The sequence below is a fragment of the Microtus ochrogaster genome, chromosome 15 (genome assembly GCF_000317375.1).
Source record: "Microtus ochrogaster isolate Prairie Vole_2 chromosome 15, MicOch1.0, whole genome shotgun sequence".
Classification (NCBI taxonomy): domain Eukaryota; kingdom Metazoa; phylum Chordata; class Mammalia; order Rodentia; family Cricetidae; genus Microtus; species Microtus ochrogaster.
The window spans coordinates 20,745,573-20,762,008 of NC_022017.1; the positions used below are offsets into that span (position 1 = coordinate 20,745,573).

At 40.1% G+C, this 16,436-nt stretch overlaps 1 protein-coding gene across 1 annotated transcript in view; it reads left to right on the forward strand.

Annotated features, from left to right (window-relative positions):
• Nucleotides 1-16,436, forward strand: part of Cpne8 (copine 8) — a 188,430-nt gene that overhangs the window by 67,129 nt on the left and 104,865 nt on the right. The window contains exon 6 of the mRNA XM_005354325.3: nt 3,100-3,176. Within this exon, the coding sequence (XP_005354382.1) occupies nt 3,100-3,176 (77 nt within the window). The remainder of the gene's footprint in view (nt 1-3,099; nt 3,177-16,436) is intronic.

Below are 16,436 nucleotides of genomic sequence, written 5' to 3' on the forward strand. Positions count from 1 at the left end.
TTGCAGCAATACATTTTCACACAGTGTACAAACAGTCCCACAGTCTACAGGGAGAGAGAAGGAGAGATTCGAATAAATTACATATAGGAACCTTTAGCATTTGTACAGTTATTTTACTGCAAAGTGAGTTTTTCTTTAGCGTTTAAAAACTTATTTATTTATTTAGTGTGTGTGTGTGTGCATACATGCACACATGTGCATGTGGCATAGTGTTTGTGTTGAGGTTGGAGGATGGCTGAGAAGAGTTGTTTCCTGCCTATGGATCTCAGGAGTTTACTGGCAGCAAGTGCCCTCTAAGCCATCTCCCTGTGTGCAGAGCTTCCTTCTATTTGTAGAATTTCTAAAGCTCAGAGCAGAAACATAATGCATGCAGAGAATGTAGAAAATTATGAAGCTACAGTATGGAATAAAATTCAGGCAAACAGATTAGTAAATATTTATTCTTCAGAAATAGCTAAAATAATAGATCTAAAGAATTAAGAATGTTACGCTGTGTGTAGACCTAGGAAATAAGAGAGATGATAATATGCGTGTGTATAATCAGCAGAACCCTGACTGCAGGGATGTGGAGTCCTTTAGTTGTAATAAATCTCCAATCTGCTGTGAGAATGAATGATCTGAGCATGCCCATTGGCTATCTGCTGCTTTTTATTCTCATTGTTATTCAATCCCTCCTGCCCCCCCCTCCTCTTTTCATTGCTCTTTTAGCTTTGGCACCAGCCAGATTGAATGTAATAGTCGGATACACTTCAAGTTTCAATGATTCTTAAATATGAACAAAATGTTTTTCATACATTATGAGACTCTTATTTAAACTATAAAGAATGAATTTAACAAACATTGAATGTTTTCGTGGCCATTTTGAGGAGAAAGCAGTAGCTGTTATTATATCATACATTGAAGTAATTCTCAGCTGCCCGAGATTCTCAAGGCTGCAAGGGCTTAGAGTTAAAGAAGGGAGTGCGTTTATTCTTGGAAATACCATCACAACCTAATTATAATGATTCCACAACTGGGTCACAGCACCAGCATAAGAAGCAGTGAGACACAATTTATGGTGCAGTTTGTTTTTATTTCCATCTCTACGTACAGCCAAAAATACCTAAAAATACCCACTGAAAGACACTAATTATTTACACATGAGTGTAAAATGCAGAGCAGATGTGAGTCATTAAGCCAGCTAAAACACACATTGAATAGAAGTTTCCCACCTCGTGACTGCCTGGTAAATACCATGTGCTGACTTTTGTGCTGTAGGTAGTGAATGCGTTGCTTGACACCGACTGTCCATGCCCAGAAATACAGGGCAAACCCAGAGATGCTGGGAAGATGGGGCAGGATAGGGAAACTGGGAGGATGCCTGTAGGTTCATGTTGTAACATACGTTTTCCTTATTTAACTATTTTAAGCTTCTCTCTGTGAAGCAATATTGATGCTCCTGTGTTTGCTGGTAGGTGTGTAGGGTGGTACCCATCTTTATTTTGTTCTTTTGTGCAATAGCATACAGCGTTGAATGAGCCTAAGAACTCCATTACTCCATTGACCAAATCTACCTAACATATTTTTGCAGCAGCTTGTGGACATAAATATTGTTAGTAAACATTTCTCTGCAGTGTTTTTTTTTTTTTCAGCTACTCAGCAGAACAATAATTTCCCAAATACCAAGCATTTGGATGACCAAGAATTCAGCTCTAGGTAGCTTTAGGATTATTCATCTCCCAAATTTTAAATATATATACTAGTGAAATGCAATTTAAGTATAGATTTAATTTTTAATAATTACAATAAGGATTTAAGTTGTTTTGCATCCCTAGAAACCAATTGAAAAGGCCCCGCATTTTAAAGACAGTACATCCTCTGTTAAGTCACCAAGTTCTAGGTTTAGGGTGAACTTCTGAGTCTCTGGCTCCCCCTGCCTCCAGCTCTACCCTACACAGAAGCAGTTTACCAAATCTGTTTCCCACCACTTACTGCAACCTTGGACTGAGTCTTAGCGCTTTGCTTAATATTAGCAACTGTAAAGTCCTGAACGCAAATTCTTTCCTGTCATGAGCCCAGGCTGCCAGCTGGGAGTAGATCCGTGCTGTCTGGACGCCCTGCTCTGTGTCCCTGCACTGACCAAAGCTGTCTGGCTGCCTCCAGTTGTTGAGCCGAGAGATCCTCAACATCATGGTTCTTCACGTACATTTCTTCCCTTTACTTGAGCTGCGTTCTTAGGTCCCCGCTGGCTTACTGATAGTTTTCCCTAGGACCCATCCCACTGTCCTCTCAAGGTTCACTTACTAGTCTACTTGGGTCTTTTTCTCCTGTTTGGACTTAGGACACTCACTATCCACATCGTTTTCCCTGCACCAAGTAATGAGGGATTTTATTTCTCGGCTTGTTGGCTTTATGTGTATCTGAATGCAGCTCCTCTCGCTGGCTGGAAGTAGAGGCAAGCGGGCTGGACCTAGTGAGCCTCGGATTCATCTTCTGGGTTTTCATTATGGCTCCAAGCAAACTGCTTTATTTAAGCCTCAGTTCTCTTCTCTATAAAGCGGGCCCGGTAGTAGCTCCCAGACATGAATTTTAATTTGCGAAATCATTTTTCTGAAACTCTGGTGAACTCAGTGGCACACCTTGCACATTTGACAAATAGATTTATCGACTCTTCGGAAAAATGAAGCATCATATTTAACATCTGCCCTTGATTCACGGGACTTCCCCTTGCTTATTCAATGGCCAGAGCTCCTCCCTGCAGAGCTTTGAGGATAGCCGAGATATCCGAAGCATCCGGGCTACCCGGAAGCACCGGGCTTCTTCCTATTGCCAGTCTGCTTTCACAGGGCATGGATCCAGACAGTAACAGAGCCCTAGTCTTATGGTCTAGTGACACGGCAGTACCTGGAAGCTCAAATAACAAACTGGTTCAGTGACTAAAGTGTGAAATTACATGTGGACTTGGAGGAAAACAGCATGGTAAAATCCATTCATATTGGGCTTATTTTTGGAATTGAGAATTCTGTATTTCGGTAACAAAAAATGTGAACGTGATGCGCGAGATATCTATTGCACAATAATCTGGGAACTTATGAGCTTTAATCCTTTTATCTATTTTAGGACTTTCTGGGCCAAGTGTTTTGTACATTGGGGGAGATTGTTGGTTCACAGGGAAGTCGTCTGGAAAAGCCAATAGTGTAAGTACTTTTTAATTCAGACAGTGACATGTCAACTCTGGCATTTCTGTGTTAGCTATTTGGAACTCGTGAATATATGGTTATAGAAGAAAAATGAGTTTTAAAATTTTTACTGGAATTTTCTCTTCCAGTAACTAATTTTGGCATTTTAATAAAGAATGTATTCCAGCTGTCATATGCTCTACAAAAAAAATGTTCAAAAATTAAATTGATCAGATTTGAAAGGAAATGTACTGTATTCTTTTTGTTCATGCTTTTAGATTTAATACTTTATGGAAAATAAATTCACTTCTTTAAGTCAGGACATATGTGTAGCTCTACTTTCAAATCCTTTGTTCAATAATTGTGCTTTTGACGATTGAAATTTTAATAGTTAATTGCGACATTGCTTTCCCTGGGCAGAGATGCATGCAACTATGTTCACTACAATAAAGCATCATTGACGAACCAAAGAAGTGATTGCATCCACAGGCAGTGTGGGGAACCAATGAATTCACTGAGTGTATAGAAACATGGGTCCGTGGTTCCTTACAGATTAGCAGTGAGCTGCACCACCCAGAAGTCCCACCTCAGCAGAAGTGATAGCCTACCAAACACTGTACTGCCTCCTGCATCCGGTACCCTCTGAGACTGCCTGTAGCTGAAGCAGCAGTGTGTGTGGCTGGTGTGTGGTTGTTCACAGTGGTCCCCTCCTTCCAGGAGGGAAGATCAGCAGGACACGTGCCAGCAGCTACTCTGATTTGAGATGGCAGCAGCCATGGCATCCCCAGAGAGCAAAGCACAGAATTCCCTAATTGTTTTTAACAGATGAGTTGGTGGAAGAAGCAGTGTGGGATTCTGATGACTTTGATTTATTTATTTATAAAAATCAGGAGCTCCAGGAAATCCCAATCAACAACGAGAACTAAGCACAATGTCCAAACTTTAGGAAGATTTGAAGCCCTGTCTTCACCACATCACAAAATAAATATGTCAAAGCGACCTGTTTCTCTTTAGCCTCATGGGAGTGAGATTGCCGTGTTATCTCTCTCATATTCTGTATAACATTTAACTTCATGTGTGTATCAGCAGTATACAAAACAGCGCACAAACAATTCATTTTGACTTCTTTTATTTACCTTGATTCTCCGATTCTCTTATAAAATTATTACCAAATATCCGTTTGGGGTCTTCATTGTATCTATTCCCTTTTAAATGTTCTTGTTAAAAGTAGCTTATTTCCATCTAGTTATAAAACTTAAATGTTGATTAGTAAAATGTATTTATGCTCAGTTTAGTAAGTAATAAAGCCAGCTCTGGCGACTAAAGGAAGAGATTGCCGAAAGAGTAAGACTAGCCTGGGTACATTGTGAGAATGTTCCAGAATAACCTGGGTTGTAAAGTAAGATCCTGTCTCCAAAATAAAAACAAAACAAAACAAACAAAGAACAAACAAAACCAAACCACCAAAAATATCTTCAAAAAAACAATAAGTGGTAAAGTAATTTTCTAAGTAAATACCATTAAGTGCTTTTAATTCTCATGAGATTTTTTTAGTCAAGCGACTAGTGTTCATAAGGATTCCTGGTATAGCATGAATCTAACTTTAGTTTTTTTCTAGGAAAAAAATTTCACATTACATATTCTACTATCTTAATGGTACCTTTAATATTTTTCAAGAAAGAGCATACACAGTAGAGCATGAAATTTTCGTTTCAAATCAGAGAAATGGAAGGAACAACTGACAATCGTATTTTTAAATTGGTGGCTTTATTGAAAAATTATAACTGCACTATTTTTCCCTCTAGCAAAAGAATTCTTTTATTAATTTTAAACATCTTTTAAAAGTCGAAATTATTATCTTCATTGGGGTGTGTGTGATGGCTATAGTATAGCATAAGACTGTACCCTTGATTCAGCTAACACAAAATTTTCATTGGAAGAGGCAAACAAAATGTGAACCCAAGCTCAGAAGTAACAGTACCTAGGGTAATGATTGGAAGGCTAACTAACCTTAGGAGAATTTAGTAGTTACTGAGTTGAGCTGGTTTTGCACGACTGTCCTTTGGGTTTGCTAAGTGGTGCTGAGGCTGAGCAGTCATGAGAGATAGCCTTAATACCCCGACATGCTAAGTGTGGACTCCAATTATTGTGTTTCATCTATAGTGGATTTTGAAACAGGACTTGTTTGTTTTGATATTACAGGTATGTCATAGAATGACATATGATGCAGTCTCCTTAGATGCCTAAGTATACGTGTGTCCTGACTGAACCGCTTTCTCAGGAAAATAAACTAAGTCAATGTTGCATGGTAGGCTTCTTATTTGAGAGTGAGATTTTGAGAGATTCCCGAGGACGTGCGCTAGGCAACGCGCACCAGTAGAAGTGGGTAATGAATTGCAGAGTTGAATATCATAGAGACTGGTCACGAAAGAAGACAGCAGCCATAGAGACTGCAGGAAGGGTGTGTCTGAGGTGAGGCTGTTGAGTACTTTAGACAAGTGGAACAGAGGAAAAGCAAGGGAAGTGGAGACACACTGATGGGTAAGAGAGCAAAGCCAAATGTGACTAGCTTGCTCATGGGATGACACTCTGGTTTTGTTGAAGAAGTACCAAGTAACACACCGACATTCTGTGAGCTCGGCAATTGCTTCAACTCAGGTGAAGAGGGGATTGAAACCATCACATGTGGTCTCCAATCCCACTGTTCAAAAACTCCATCTTTGAGAGCTGCATGTGTCTAGAAGACACAAATGGCCTAAAAAATAAGGCCCACAGGCTAAGATGGAAGTTCAGGGTCTTCCGGTGACGATGCAGGTTCTAGACAAAAGGCACTTTACTCCATTACCTAAGCTTCTAATGAATTTGTTGTTGTTGTTTGAAAACTTGCAGTTGTGTTGAGAAATCCAGGGAAACACTTTCCCTACAGCTGTGTTGGGTTGTCTGCATTGCCAAGGCAGTTCTCCAAAGAAGCTGGATTTCCCATAGATTCTCCCAGCTTCTGACCCACCCTTGTGGATCCACTGACATCATTTCTGCCTATTTTACCAGTTCCCATGATTCCATCTAAGAGGAAAATGGAGGGAAGAAGAAAAAGGTTGGGCGATGTGGCATGCTTATTTCAGGTGAAGAGAGAATGACTGTGGACAAAAGGACAGAAAAGATATTAATAATACAAAATCAGAAAGACGCTTCTCTGATAGGAAGTTCAGTGGTACCCAGAGACTCCCGAGAAGTGAAGATGTGTGTGTTTCTGTTCTCCAAAGTCCCCTCTCTCCTGGACCACCTCTCACCAGCTGAGCTGACCAGGCAGTCACTCAAAAACAGACCATTTTCAGGCTGTTTCCCAAGGCTAGGGATAGAGATGAGAGCAGCACATTCTCCTGCTTGCAGGCAGTACCTTGACAATACTGCTAAGAGCTCTGGCAATCTTCCCGTCCTGCTGAGCACACACTTCTGAAATGCATCATAAGGCGCCTCCCGAGGTGGGAAATACACCCACAATAAACAAAATTGATTCATCTTGAATTTTAAAACTCTTCCTGTGTTCCATATGTTATTTATCTTAAATAACATTATTCAAATGATTTAACATTTATTTACTCATTCATTTAGGTCACAGACTTTTTTTCTAATTAGTTTCCCCTTTACATTCCAAGTTACTCAGAGCGCCCCCTTGTTCTCTTTCCTTTAAATGGCCTGGTTCATATTCTGATAATATGTTCAGAGGCCTCTTTCTCAGCTTCCTATGCAGCTGAGTTATCATACCCATCAAACACAGGCTTTTAAATGAATAGTAAAATTGTAAACTTTGGTGATTTAGAGAAGACAAAGTAGCATCCTAAATTATTCATTAATCAAGCCTTCGACAACTAAGCCAGGTTTGACATAAAGGCAAAGAAAAAAAAAAGATGCTTCTTGTATGTAGCCCCATGTCTTGTTAAATAATCATAATTTGAATTTAAACTTAACTAGTATATTTCTGGGCTTCAGTGATGGCTGTACTTAAAGATTTAGGTTTTTGTTTTCTTATAAAAAATGCTTACTAAAATAGTCTCTAAGAACGGAACAAACACGAAGTGATTTGAAGTGGTATCTAAAACTGTTTCTTTAATTGTATTAGCATTTCAACGTTTTTGCAGTTTCCTGAAAGTCCATTTAGTTGGATACAATATATTTACCAAACCTTTATTACCAAACTTTTTTGGTGTTTTGCTGCTTAACTTTGTTTGTGGCTTTGGCTGGATCCCTGTGGCTTCTGGCCCCTATTTTGAGGGGTCCCATCCTTATTTAGCCTTGCTCTCACTGGGCCCTCTGTTTTCTCATGCTGTGAGATCAGACCCAACTTGCTTTGTCATGTTCTCAGAGCCTTCCCTAGTCAGTCTTTAAGTGGTGGACTCAGGAGAGAGTCAGCTCCAGTTTAAGAATGACTGCTGTTAGCATCTGGAGGGAAATGAGGATTATGTTTCTCAAGCAATATGTTTTCTGAGTTTGTCCCTTTCAGTCAGGCACACAACAATAGCCTAAAGACACTAAGTAGGTCTCACATTCTAAATAATGTTCATAGAAACTAAGTCTTTTAAATTAGTAGACTTTCAGCAGACAAGATCTCAACTGTGACATATTATATCTGTACAACTGTGGGTTACACCAGTGGCATGAACAATTAATTGGACCAAAGGGAAATATACAGCTGTGGTAATGGAGGGGGTTTGCCTAAGTTTTGGAGGCAATCAGTACTTGTTTTCTCCATTTTCCAGGTTTGTAATTGAAGCAAAATTTGCTTTAAATTCCTCAGCTCCAGTTCCTCTTTAGAAGCACCCTAATAATACTCTTTTAACAGAGTTGTAAGAAATAGCAATGCTCTATATGATAAGTTTGTCTTAAAGAACTTGGGCTTTAATAAACATTGAAGTAGTGGCAACTGTTAATACTGATGTTTAAAGTATCCAACAACTTCTAGGAGAAACCTCTTAACCCAATTCCTTAATCTCCTCCCTCTGCTTTCCTCCCTCCTCACTCTTCCCTCTTCCTTGGTTGTGGCCCTTTCTGTGGGTTAAGATAGATATTCAGCAAACTTAGGGAACGAACAATCAAAAATCAAGTTTGATTTTATTATGTAAATTGTTATCTAAGCATAAATATTACAATTATTTTGTCCGTTTGAGTTTGTACCTGAATACCAAATTGGATTACTGAGATGAATTCCACTTTTTATTACTTGTGTTTTATGTAAAGATGTGGTTACTGCTAGGTGTCCTAAATTTCTGTAGGGTCAGATATATGCATGGTCTTACACAAATGCAAAGAAACCAATCTCAAGTTCAGTGTCAGTTAAAAACCTTGGTGTGTGTAAACAGCCCGTGAATGCAAATACATATCAGTAACATTCATGGGTGATACAGTCTGAGGTCAACTGGGAGAAGGGCTTCCGAGAGTGACTGAGAAGTTTATCTTCTTCATGGTAGTTGATGTGGAAGGACCTGTATACTCTGGACAGTCCCACGCCTTGTGCTTTGGATCTTGGGCTACATAAGCATAGGAAGAAGCTAAGAAATATTCACAGGCATGCATTAATTTGTTGTTCAGTAGAAGCTATGGCTTCCACTTCCTGTCACTTTGACTTCTGTGAAATGGTAGGCTATCATCCTCTCTGGGAGCCAAAGAGACGCTTCTTCCCTTCAGTTGCTTTGGTTGGTATACTTTATCATGGCAACAGAAAGAACTAAGACAATGTTATTCAATATTTCAAAAATTAATCCATTTCATAGGGACGTCAGATATTTGAGCAACACAGGATAAACAGAAAACTTGTCTCTTTCTGTGGGGTGGGGGAACAGTATCCAAAAAACTGCATGTTCTGTAAAGGCCAAGGGTAGTAAATTCTAATACTAATCCCTTGTATGTGTGCCACTAGCTTGTGAGCTTTATGTATGATGGGAGTTTAGTACTTAGTTGAAGCAGTTTTTCTGCTTGTTTTTGTGTATAAACTCTGGGAAGAGCTCCAGAAATATGTGTTTATTTCCAAAAGGGAAGGTGTCCACAGTAGGATATTCACAGCGGCATTTCACTCTGTGCTATTCAGAAATTCTAGCAGCCACGGTTAGTGTCATGAAGATGAACTTTTCTGGATGGGAAGATGTAGAAAGACATGGCGAGTCATGAAAATTTGCCCAAAATTTATTTATGTTCATCAAAAAAAAAATCTTTGAATGTCACCAATAGAGGCAAAGCTCAGAATGGTTAGTCTATTATTCTGTGGAGATATGACATTTCCTTCATCCAGATGAGACTTGCATGTAACTCCTATAGACATTCTCATATGAGAAAAATGAAGTAATATTCACTATACTGAGCAAATAATAAAGTGGTGAGAGTTCTTATTTCTCTGTCAGATAAAATATGGGCTTAATACATGCCTTTCCTGAAAAAAAAAAAGTCTTTATTGGAAAGTGATTATGGTCAGGAAAATGCTAGACTTGAGTGTGAAAGCTGAAAAGGCCTAGTTATTCCTGATCTTGCTAAGTTCCCCAGTCACCCATCAAATGAACAGCTACAATTCCCTGCTTATATGAGTGGAATCAGGACGGCTTAAACTGGTGTTTGTAGGCCATTTTTATTATGATGAATTATCATGAATGTGGAAAAGAATTCAGGAGGTTTTTTTTTTCCCCTCAAAGAGATTCATTCACTTTGGTTTGGAAACTGATTGCAGGTTGTCAGCAAAAGCATAATTCCAACCAGGGAAATAAAGAGGAATATTTAATCTTGTGCTCCCGAGGTTGATATCACAATGGTAGACGGATAATGGGAGTTGAAGATAATTTTGAAAATGGCCTTCAAATTTCTGTAAGTAGCTGGATAGGGCCAGTGTAAATGCAGGGAGTTCAGATAAGACGAAGGTGTCCCTTTGGGCTTGCCATACCACTCCACAAGCTGTGGAGGCAGGTGGAGCTTTCTGTGTTTGCCTAACCTTCTTGCTTCTGAAAACTTCCTGCCAATGTCATGACTGAAGGTATCAAATAAGACATGATCTATTACTTTGGGAGACAAATTATGAGTTAATTACTACAGGTCTTTGTGCACTGAATAAATATCCCAGGTATCAAGTGACTTAAATATCATGACTGTCTTAAAAAATGCTCCCTCTCCAGTGTTTGGTAAACTAAGCAGAAAAACATGTCATAGATACTTAAGTTTCCTTCACGTAGACACCCACAGCTTCTTGTCTCAGCCTTCCCCTCTTGTGTAGAACAGAACTTGAAGATTTTAAATTCCATTTAAGAGTGTAATCAACTTAGCGTTGTGGTGAGGAAACTAGCAGGCGAGGAAAGCTTTTTGTTCACTTGTTTTTGCTGTTATTTTTCGAGATATGGCTTCTCCGTGTAGCTCTGTCTGTCTTGGAACTCACTCTGTAGACCAGGCTGACCTCAGACTCAGAGATCCACCTGCCTCTGCCTCCTGAGTTCTGGGATTAAAGGCATTAAAGAACACCACTTACTGTTCAGTAGTGAGGAAAGATATTTATGGGACAACCTTGGAACATTAACCATTCTGACCTGTAATAGCGGACACACACACACAAAAACCAAGAAAACCTGTCACTTCTTAAGTATGTTCAGAAGCAAAATGTCCCCGAGAGAAAGACTCCAAGTCCCCTCTTCTGTGGCAGTGACACAAATTTATATGAACAAGACAAATGTCAAGTATATACACTGACAATATGATTGCATCAAGGTATGGTTGAAGGGAAGGTTTTTATTATAGATATTATGGAGAACAGTCATAGGCATCTAGAAGATTCCAGAACAGGGAGAGAAAGTAGTAGACTGAACGTGGCCAGCAGTCTGGACCAGGTCATGAGAGGAGAGAGGAAGGGAACAAGAGAGAAAAACAAAGAGAGTGTGAGCAAAGGAGACCAAGGGTGTGCACAACCGAAACAGCAGGGTTTTAAGGACCATGAGAAGCTGGGAGTAGGGAAACCCATGGTCTGGAAAGAGTTTAGGGTAAGGAGCATGGTCTGAGAAGAGCCAGGATGCCAGCATGGACTCTTAAATGTGCAACAGGAACTCTGATACTGAGGGAGCCCGGAGGCCAGTGTGTGCTTTGGTTTCTAATAATCACCACCTACAGCCATTTGTTCCTTCCCCCGTGAGGAGGAAATGGCTCCTTTGGTAGAGGAAAACAGGCTTCACAGGCTTCTGAGGAATGCTGGCTTTTATCTAACTGCCAGAATTTGGACTTGACACCAGAAAATATGCTTGAGTTCATTTGTCAGAACGATGTGAAATCTGCCCCTAGCATCCGATCTTCTGCCTTCTTGTTCTCCTAGTGTAGAATTCCTAGGGGACAGTATAATTATTTGTGCTCTGTTTTAGGAGTCTGAGGAGAAGGGAGAGGCAGAAGTTTCTCCTCTCCAGCAGTGATTCCTACAGTCAAATCTGAGCCATATATAAGTACCTGAAGAAGGGAATGTTTGTAAGAGTGGAGGGTGTTCTTACAGTGTCTGCTGTTACCTTTACCTGCCACACCCTGTGGGCCAGGTAACAATTGTCGCTATCCTTGTACGTCAGGAAACAGCCAAGAGGGGGATTCCGGAGAATCAAAATGTAAATGGATGCCTTTGGCTTCTGAGCTCACATGCTTAGCCATAACACCCGGTGTTGCCATCAACACACTGTGTTTATTAACAGCTTGGAAGGAAGTTACAAAGCCCATTTTGTGCTGGTAACATAAAGGATTTCATTAGGAAATCAAGGACTCCAACTCTCAAGAATGAGCCTCCCCTCCCAAATCTTTCTCCTCCCTGCTTCAAGAGCAGGCCATTGCCCCATCTTTCCTTAAGGTGAACTGGGCTGACCTGTGGAACATGGAGCTACCACAGTGTAATTATGGAAGACAAAACATGTTCAAAAAAATTTTTAAAAAATCCTTCCAATGTGGGAATGAATCAGACAAAGACTCAGTTCTTCTTGTTTGAAAAAATCATCACTTTCAATCTTCTGTGTGGTGACACAAAATACCCAGTGTCCCCCCTCATCACTGTCTCATTCTGGTACTGTAGGCTTCCTTGCTTTAATGTTTGTTTTTCTTTCTTTTGTGAGCCTTCTGTCCCTGAAACAGCTGAAATCTGTGGCTCTTCACAGTGCCAAAATGTATACAACGACAAATTCACAAAGTTTGGTGGTTTCAAGGGAAGCAATCTTTTAGCTAATTCCACCTACTCCCGTATCCCGGCTGAGGCAAATGTAGGTTATTTTATTCCACTCTTAATGACTAATATTAACTGTACTGTTAATAAAGGATCCTAGCTCACGGCACACCATATACATGTCTATGTCCGTACATGCATAGATGTGTTTTGTAGAATGAAAACAAATGAAAGAGGGCAGCTGTCGAGTCCCAAAGGCTTCAGAGCTGGGCTGAGACAGAGCCTTATGGGTAAGAAGGAAGCAGCCCAGTGTCTGGAGGAGCTGTCCCCGGAGCTGCTGAGGTGACACCAGACAGCAAATCTCTAAAGTCTAGCCACAGGGGAAGGCTGAACTGGGGTCTGAGAACAGGAAGCGGTAGGTTCAAGTCCAGACAAGGGGAAAGGTCCAATACGCTGCATCAACAGCACAGGCCTGAGTGGAGCTGAAGCTTTGAGGACTGGCAGGGACTCTTCTGTTTGCCAGTGTTTGGTGCTCACGCCAGGTATCAGATGACGGCTTGGTGTGGAGCCGGATTGTCACATGTATATTTTATGAGGTCCATGCAGGAGAGTTGTACCATTCCTGGGTCTGTGTGTCTTGTAAATTCTTGCTTTCAGTTTTCTCTGACTTGATTTTAATATGCCCGTCATAGTCTCAATTCACCCCGATAAGCTAACAGGGTGGCTCATTTTCCATTCCCCCAAATAAGTTATTTGTAGCTTGTGGGTTCACCTAGGGGCTACAGTCATCTTCCTACCTAAAATGGAGTCAAACTGCTTATGAAATGGAGGGAGCGTCCTAGGGCAAGGCATTTCGAAACCTGAAAATCCACCATTTCATACAGTATTGAGTAACTTCTAGTGGGAAATGCCTGATCTCAACCTCATCCCTCACGAGCTTTGTGCACACTCCGAGGCTCATATTGTCCTTGCAGGAAGAGACGTAGATACGGTGTTAGTTTTTGTGTGTTTGTTTCGTGGCCCCTGTGTGTTCAGTCTTCACGGGGGCACAGTGTCTGTCATTCTAGAACTAGGTACAGTCAAGGGACGTCAGTCTCTGAGAATACACCCCAGTGAGTGGAAAACCTTCACTATGCCCGAATGCCTGATCTCTGCTTTGAGAGCAGTGTCCATCACACGCTCTGTAATCACAGAAGCCGTGCAATCGGATCTTAATTCAGACTGAGTCAGTCTGAGGCAGGATTCCAAGCACAGATAACTGTGCAGGCAACTGGCATTTCTAAATAAAGTCCCTTCTCATGTAGGCTTTCAGCCCTTTGGGCAAATGGATCCAGTTGTGGTTTTAAAAATAAGCTTGCAGTTATACTTGGCAGCATCAATTTTTTCTGAGCCCCATATTAAAGTCCATTCCCTGCCTTGTAAACGTCTTCGATTACTTATTTGTTTGTTTCTAAATTCTCTGTTGTTTTTCTTAAGCACAAAAGCTCAAATCCTGGGTAAAATTGGACAACAGAGAAATGGTTACAGTTCTTCTTTCTTTCATGATGCAGGACACATGTAGCTCGCAGGGGCAAACCAAGAACATTCTTTTAGCACAAGCTGGAGGCCAAGATCTTTCCCATTCCATCCCCAAATAACAATTGCCAAAAACCTTAAAAAGAGAAACACCACACCCTGTTACTATACAGGTTTTCTGTATATTCTTATGACGAATAATAATTCAATATATGTTTATGAAAGTAAATAACGCGGAGTAATAGATTTCTATGCATTTCTTGCTAAGCATTTTATTTTGTTTTACATTCTCTGGTGCTGGGAATCAAACTCAGGACCTAAAGTATGCTGGGAAAACTCTGTTCTGGTGAAACACACCTCTTCTGTTTGTTCTGCATGTAAGAGCCTTACATTTGTTTTTTAGGAGTTGGGATGAAGGTTTTAGATGATAAAACCCTTGCTATAAATGGAATCACCATAATATAAAGGCAGAGAGTAAGTTCAGTAATAGTAGCTTAATATTTCTATAAATAGATAGGTAATCTAGCTCATCAAAGCCACATAAATAACATCTTAAATACTTTTGACATATGAGGTGTTTAAGAATCGCCATTCTGAAGCCGGGAGGTGGTGGCACACGCCTTTATTAATCCAGCACTCTCAGGAGGCAGAGACAGGCGGATCTCTATGAGTATGAGGTCAGCCTGGTCTAAAAGAGCTAGGTCCAGACAGACTTCAAAGCTACAGAGAAACTCTGTCTTAAAAAACAAACAAACAAACAAACAAACAAAAACATTCTGGTAATCAAAGCAATTAAAAAACCAATTTGGCTTTGAGAGGTCAGTGCCAATCTGTCTCAAAGCATACACAGCAAGATTTTCATAATAGATCAATTGTCAAAAGTACAAGACAAGATTGTGAGACAGAATACATATCAGGATCATGGACAGAATTTACACAGTTAGTAATAGAACCCTTTGTAAGGGCTGTCCAGCCCCTGGTCTGGAGAGCTCAGTATAGAAGAAAGGGCACGTGGCAAAGGAGTGTAGAGATCACTCCTGGGTGCTGCCTGCTGATGTGGGGGCAAAGCTGGGGGTCCTGAAGGCGGGAATGCTGTGGAAACCGATCTACACCAGCTTCAGCCACAGCCTTGATTCAGCAAATGCACACCACTATTCAGGTCAACTCTTTATCTAGATAGATTTCATTACAACTGGCCACTCTAAAAGAAAGGAATCCAAGATTAGTAGATAAAGTTACTGTTCTAGAAAAAGCTATCTTTTTTTATGGTAAGTAAGATTCAAAATGTTGAGACACATTCAACAACATCATACTACATTAACTATTATAGATTTTTATGTTACTCCTCTGCCCTTTAGGGGTCAGAGATACTCTGGGATTCATTGTAATCTACAAGGTGTTTAGACTAGTTCTCAGCCTGCCATCAATATAGATTATGTTATAAATGTTGGTTATAAATATATACTATTGATTATAGATTATAAATATTTATTAAGCATAAAAAGAATTACCATTCGTTACTACTACAACGGCTGCCTTTGTTTTTTCAGTGTTAACAATGACACCATGCCTATAAAACAAGATCCCATTTAGTTCCAATATTAAATATTCAGGGTGACAGATGAACTTCTTGGTGAAGACAATAGTTCAAATTTTAAACAAAGTTTTTACTTTCAGTTGTCTGGCATATGAGATATTTTAAGAGTACAAATTGTTCACTTTGTTAACCAATTTACCATAATTTTGGAAATGAAACTTTGTTAGTACATAGCATATTGCAGAGGAGAATAAATATATCACAAATTAAATCCATCACTAGTTTTAAAAAGTTGCATTTGGGAAGCTCTTTTATTTTGGGAAGTGATGTACTTTATCCTATAATTACTCTTGGAGAAAATACTCCAATACACAGTAAGTAAGTTTCTTTTCGTTCGAGTGTTTTCATCTGTGAGACTTTTAAGTGGATGTGCGTTTGTGTTTGTTTAGAAGGATGCCAGAGGTCTCCGGGCCAGGGGAAGCTTGTGCTGTTGATTCGCCTGGCATATCTCATAAGACACTACTCACAGTGGACAGTACATATTTTGTATCCTCTCTGTTCTGTCTTTAAGTGCAGGTGCACTGAGTATAGCAGCAGCAGCAACAACAGCAGCAGCAACAGCAGCATCAGTTTCTCACAATGTCCTTTGTAAACCTCTGTATGTTCACCCCTGAGCTCAATGAGGCAATCTGGTTTTACCAGTAATTTTCATGTCTCTTTAGGCACACTGGTGTCAAGTTGAATGCCATTTAGCTTCCGTGTAATCTAAAAGAAAATAGGAAATAGAAATGAAATAGAAATCGGATTTATTATAGTCTTTCCAAGCTGGGTAGCCCTTCCATTTTGCTTGTAGCAGTGCTATAATTTTCTAGAAGACAGGAGACAAGAGCCAGAAAATATGCCTTCTTGGGTGATCAGTAATAAGCTCTTAGAACTGTGGGACACCTTTACTATGAATCAGGCCAGTCTTCTAGCTGATGCTAGGGCCTCTCAGTCCCTTCTCCATACCTGGGGCTCCTGGAGGAAGATTTATTTAACAATAGACTATTGCTATGTGTGCATGCATGCCCGTATAAGT